The 6,110-nt window shown below is 53.5% G+C and overlaps 2 protein-coding genes across 2 annotated transcripts in view; one reads left to right on the plus strand and one right to left on the minus strand.

Annotated features, from left to right (window-relative positions):
* PADG_07885 (uncharacterized protein) overlaps positions 1-476 on the plus strand; it is a gene marked incomplete at both ends in the record, with an annotated part of 1,996 nt that extends 1,520 nt beyond the window's left edge. The window contains 3 exons of the mRNA XM_010764921.1: positions 4-153; positions 262-340; positions 412-476. Of these exons, the coding sequence (XP_010763223.1) occupies positions 4-153; positions 262-340; positions 412-476 (294 nt within the window). The remainder of the gene's footprint in view (positions 1-3; positions 154-261; positions 341-411) is intronic.
* A 358-nt stretch (positions 477-834) lies between these two features.
* On the minus strand, positions 835-5,946 carry PADG_12371 (uncharacterized protein; the record flags this gene model as incomplete). The annotated part of the gene is made up of 9 exons (XM_010765086.1): positions 835-1,986; positions 2,785-2,860; positions 3,047-3,186; positions 3,258-4,135; positions 4,220-4,514; positions 4,574-4,924; positions 5,040-5,086; positions 5,146-5,698; positions 5,800-5,946. The coding sequence occupies 9 exons, from the start codon at positions 5,944-5,946 to the stop codon at positions 835-837; spliced, it is 3,639 nt and encodes a 1,212-aa protein (XP_010763388.1).
* Between the last annotated feature and the right edge of the window lie 164 nt (positions 5,947-6,110).

The raw sequence follows: 6,110 nt of genomic DNA on the forward strand, positions 1-6,110 counted from the left end.
GAGGAGGGGGAGGAGGCGAAGCAGATTGCGAGGGCTGTGGCGTTTATCCCTGGGTTGAAGGGGACGGGGAGGGTGGGTGGGGATGCGCTATTGGTGGCCGAGGCGGTTGAGGGGTTGGTTGGGAGACTGGGTTTGGCGAGTGGATTGGCAGATGTATGATGTGTTTTCTATATCCTCCCCCTTTCTTTGTTACCCTTTTGGTTGTCTCTGTGACCGGTGTTTTAAGGGATGGATGATTGACGGCTGATTTTGAGCTTCTAGTACAACGTCAAGTCCGGTGAGGAAGAGGATATTGCGATTCGCGCGCTGCGAGATCCCACACATCCTGATTTGAAGGCTGGTTCGTATTGTGGCCTCTCTCCTACGGCTGTGTATTGTCCCGAGTGCGTCTGACATGGGATTGTTTTGCAGTTACGGAGCTGGTGCGCACTATGTACACCTCCTCGACCTCGTCTGAGGTGACGATGCGCCTGTAAGAAGGTAGGAAGGTGGGTTTCTTTGCTGAGAGTTCATATGCCGCTGTGTCTTCGAGGATTATTCAAGGCATATATACGCTGTTTGTACGTCATTGATATGTTACGGGGTATGGATGTAGCCACGAGCTATGAGTGTTTGATACGATCACTCTGTATTTATGTATTAAACGAGTTTTGATGCGAGAGAGTGTAGCCAGTCACTGCATGAGACGTCTATACGCATAATTCAAATAGGGTATCTTCATCTATCTATCATTGATATATCCACACACCACATCCCAAAAGACCAGCAAAGTAAACCCCAATCCTTCTAGCTAATCCTTCTCCTGCCCTCCTGCCCTCCTCCCCTCCCAGCCACCTACCCATACAACAACTCCTCAACCCTCTCCCCAATCGCCAACGCACTCGTCAACCCCGGACTCTCAATCCCCAACAAATTCACAAACCCCTCGAACCCCTCCTCCTCCCTAATAACAAAATCCCTAAACGCCCCCCTCTCCTCCCCCTCCCCGACCGCCAACTTCGGCCTAACCCCACAGTAATCCAACCGAATCATCTCCGCCTTAACCCCGGGCAAATACTCCCGAATCTCCCTCACGGCCTCCTCCAGCCTCCCCGTATTCGGCACCAGATCCTCAGGCCCATCAACCCACTCCACATCCGGCCCAAAGCGCACTTGGCCCGCCATATCCAGCGTAAGATGCGTCCCCAGGCCCCCCAGTCCAGCCTTGGGAGCCGGATACAGCAGCCTGCGCGGCTTGGGACTGGACGCCGCGTAGGAGAAATACGTCCCCTTCGCGTAGGCGGGTGTCACATGTCTGTGCCGCGGCAGAAGCATATTAGAAATAGCGCAGGAGGAATGCCCCGCGGCATTAATGAGAGTCTCCGCCGTAACCGCCCATTCCTCCCCGCCTTGCCCTTTTTCCCCACCCCCACCCCCACCCCCACCACCACCGGATCTGGTGTATATCACATACCCACCGCCGGCAGGTAACTTCTCCACCCCCTCCACCGCAGTCAACAGCGCCACGTCGCCCCCCATCTCCTCAAACTCCCCCCGCAAACACCCCATGAGCGCATGACTATCCACAATCCCCGTGCTGGCACTCTCCAGCACCCCCGCCCGCGCTCGTACATCCGGCTCCGCCCTCCTCGCCTCCGCACTCCCCACAAACCGCGTTGGCACCCGAATCTGCCTCGAGTGCTCATGCAGCTGCTGCAGGGTATGCATCTGCTCGTCGTCCTGCGCCAGGATCCACTTGGACGTGTTGGAGTGGGGGATGTTGCGGGACGCGCAGAGGGAGTAGAGGAGGTGGTTGCCGCGGATGCAGAGGCTGGTTTTAAGAGAGGCGCGCGGGTAATAGAGGCCTGCGTGGATCACTTCGGAGTTGCGGCTTGTTGTCTCGGTGCCGAGGTGGGCGTGGCGTTCCAGGAGGACTGTGGTTGTGTTTGGGCGGGCGGCGGCGAGGTGGCGGGCGATGGAGAGGCCGACTATGCCGCCGCCGATTATCTGCGGTTGGGCTTACGGTGTTAGGGAATGCTTCTTCTTCTTCTTCTTCTTCTTCTTCTTCTTCTTCTTCTTCTTCTTCTTCTTTTTATTTTATTTTTTATTTTTATTTTTTGCGCATTCTATATATTTACGCCTTTGGGGAGATGGAAAAGGGAGGTTTTATTATATTCACCGCATGTGTAAAGTCGGCATTGGCTGGTGGTGTGGTTGAGAATGGCCTTGTCGGGCTTCGATTTCTACTTCTGATTGGTTTTGCGAGTCTGCACAAGGTCGTACGGGGAAACATGAGAAGAGGATACAATATGAAATATGATGAAACCGTTACGTATCACATCTATGGGGTTTAGCCGCAGTGTGTCTGTTATTCTCACAAGAGGGACTGTTGGTGGTTGGTATCGCGAGATCCAACGGCCCGAGAATTCGCGGGGGGTTCGGCATTGTCAACAGTATGTATTGTGTTGGACCTTTTGGTGAGACTAAGCTGATTGTGGAAATATTGTTACTATATCCAGCAAGTATCTTCCCATGTTCGGTTTAGGCTTGCCAAGGATATCAATTTCTGTGCGTTGGTCTGTAAGCCGATTCTCTTCGCCATCGGCATCACAACTCCGATGTATATGATTCAGCTCAACAGGGGGCGTACCATTAACCTCTATTCTATAAATCAAGCTCAAAGGCGACCATCTTCTGAGAATATGAAGTATTTTCAGTTCATCCTTGTAGAGAACTTCCCTAATCTCAATGCATGCATATTTTATCTCCTCCCACGTTTAAAGCGCAGAGAAGCAGCCTGGAAACCACCTGTTCAATAATAATACTGATGATACGAACAAATATCGAGGTCGCTCTCACAGTGTAACAATGGAAGCGGACTCTGGTATATAGCTAAATACCACGATGCAAAATGGCAAAATGACCACGCTCACAGTGAGGGGGAAAATTTGATGCTGTGTTTGTGTGTCGAAAAAGGAACATAACAAAGCAAGTTAAGACAGATATTACGAAAGTCACACCCCGTCATCGCCTCCCGGTTAAACTCCTAATCAGATTATTGTAATACTGCCAAATCCAGAATGTCAGCAGATATAGAAGGCCCCCCATAGTCGCCAGGTCACAGTAAGGAAAAGAAGGGCGACCATGATGGAAAAGAAACTCAAAACTTACCTCCTTTTGCTCACTCGCCAGCTTCCCATGCGTATCCTGCAAAACACCACCAAAACATGTTAACCAACCATCATATCTCCAAGCAACGGCAGGGCAGTCACACATACATTGATAATGGTCATAACAAGCGAATAATTACTCCACAGAAACCTCTCCCTCCCCCTCGCATCACCCCCATTGCCCGCCCTCCCAAACTTCCCCAGCAACACATCAAACTCCCCCCGCAGCCTCGCCAGGCTGTTCGACACCGGCTCGTCGTCCCCCGCCTCACTGCTAAGCGCCAAAATGCCTTGCAGGAATTGCCCGAAGCGCTGTGTCAGCGGGTGCGGCGCTGACGAGGAGGACGAAGACTGTCTATCGCCTCCGCTGGTGAGCGCGAGGGCGGCGATGTTGTGGGCAGCACCAGAAGCTGCGGCACCGGCGATGGTGTTGATGCCCGCGGCAAACCGCTTGAGGGACTCGGTGTGCATGTCCATGACCATCTGGAAGCGGGGCCAGAGCAGCATGTTTATTTGATTTATGTAGCCGTCGGCGACGGGGACTTTGCGGCGCTGGAGCTCAAAGGCGAAGTGCTGGTTCAGGCGGACGCAGAGGAGGATGCCTAGGCAGTCTGTCGAGCGGTCCAGGAGGGTCTTTGTCTGGGTTTGGCCGAGTGTGAAGACCGGGTTGAAGATTTGGTGGAGTCGGGCGGTTTGTGTGCTGGCACTTGCTCGTGAGTGTGAGTGTGAGTGTGAGTGTGAGTGTGAGGGCGGGAGGGCGGGTGCGAACATCTCCGTGACGAAGCTGTATTCGGCGGAGATGTTGTCTATGAGGGCTAGGTTGAAGTTGTGGAAGGGGACTTCGATGCCGTGGATTGTTTGTTTGGTGGGCTGCTGCGGGTCTTCGGCTAGGTAGGAGGGGAGGGCGGTGGGGTTGGCGGATCGTAGGATGTCGAGGCGCCGACCTAGGGAGAAGGGGTCGTAGGTTGTGCTGTGGTATGCGTTCGCTGGGGGGGTGGAAAGAGTTCAGTATTTATATATATACCTCAGGACTTTATGCTTTGGGGGAGAGGGGAGAGAGGTAGACATACCGCGTTTTTGAGCGTTTGGGTCGCCACCCAGCAGATCGTTGCGGTCAGCAGCGTGCAGCTTGAGCTTCTCCAGGGCCTGGGTGTAGCGGGTGAAGTTGGACAGGTAATACCATTTCAAGGTGTTGATGTAAGCCTGGACGATCTCCTCTGCAAGCGTTGGATGGTTTCTCGCGAGGAAGGCATAGAGATCCTTGTATTTCACGAGGGATTTCTGTTGAATGACTTGGGCGTTCATATTGGGCGATCGAATAGCCTTGATCTGCGCGACGAGATAATCTCTGACTCTCTCGATGGCCTTGGATATACATTACTTGAGTTATTTGGGGGGCTGTTTAGAAATGGAGGGACTCTCACCTTCGCTTTCAAATCGGATAGGAGCGGCTTCAGATCCTCGACCGCCTTTACATTAGCGAGGGTGGAGGTGTTGGCTTCGATCGAGGCCGATCTCGTCTCGACTTCGTTCAGGGCTTTGACCCATTCTTGGTTGATGGGGCCCCCTGATATCAGCCGCACTGCCTTTGGCGATATGCTGACCTCTTCCACGGCTGGGCCTAGAAGCCGTTCGAGGTTGAGTCTGTTCTCCAGTTGTGAATTTAGCTGGACGGATCGAGACTGCAGTGATTCGATCTCTGCGGAGACGACTCCGAGTTCTGTCTGGAACCTGGACAGGTATGATTCCACTGATTTCAGGACATCGTCGCAGCCCTAGGAGTGCATATATGTTCAGCAGAGCGACTTGTTCAAGGGGAGGGAAGAGAGGGAAGAGAGGGAAGGGAGGGAAGAGAGGGAAGGGAGGGAAGGGAAGGGGGGTCATAGATACCGCAATTGCGCCGTGGAGATCCTGAAACCTATCCCTCTCCTTTTCATCTATACAATCCGAGTCAATATATCATGTCTTGTAACACCAGGAGAGAAGTGGCGCATACATTGCTCGAGGGTCTGCACATCTCCACGCCCTTTGGATGTCTTATCCCCACCGCTCTTCCCCTGCTGGACAAACTCCTCCAGACTCAACTCCCCAAACTCAATATCCTCGACCAGACACTCCGGCTTCGCCACCGCAGCCTTCACAACAGACACAGTCTGCATGTCACCTGCGATTTGCTGTTTCCCAAGGATGTTACACAGCACTTCCAGGGGGTCCTGTTGTTGTTGTTGTTGCTGTTGCTGTTGCCGTTGTTGTTGCTGCTGCTGCTGCTGTGACATCGAGTCCAGCTTCGATCCGTCCTGTCTGGGCAACGAGGAGGAGCCATTTGCCTGGCGCAGGGTGGCGGGGATCGAAGATGTAGAGACATTGGGGGAGGTAGCTAGAGAGAGGGAGGAGGAGCGAGGACTGAAGGCTGGATGGACCGGGTGGGAAGAGGCAGCGGCGAGGAGCGGGTTACGGCGGGCTGGGGAGTATGGGCGCGAGCTGGGGGTGGACGCACCGGAGGCGGCGGGGGGGTGGGCGGAAAAACGGTCCAGCCACATCTGATGAGCCTAGAAGGGGGCAGGGGACATAGTGCGGAAGAAGTCTTCAAATATCCATCTACATACATACGTACATACATACATACATACATACATACATACATACATACATTAACATATCTTAGATGGATCGTTTCGACGTTCTTCCAACTTCCCGTTCGCTCTGTGTTTGTAGAGCCAACCGCAGCAGCCCAAAGTCGCAGGTTTTCTTGGCCAACCCCATCACGTGACAGAACCAGACAAACAGGAGCAACCATTCCCGAAACAGCCTAGCGTAGTCCGCTGCCCCCTTTCGGTTGGGGGCAAACCAAAGGGCAAGCAACTTAACCCGATATGGTGTGATTAGCTAATTTCCTCCCCCCCCCACTTCCACACACTCACTCACTCTCTCTCACACACACACACACACACACACACACAC

This window comes from Paracoccidioides brasiliensis, assembly GCF_000150735.1.
Source record: "Paracoccidioides brasiliensis Pb18 unplaced genomic scaffold supercont2.13, whole genome shotgun sequence".
NCBI classification, from domain to species: domain Eukaryota; kingdom Fungi; phylum Ascomycota; class Eurotiomycetes; order Onygenales; family Ajellomycetaceae; genus Paracoccidioides; species Paracoccidioides brasiliensis.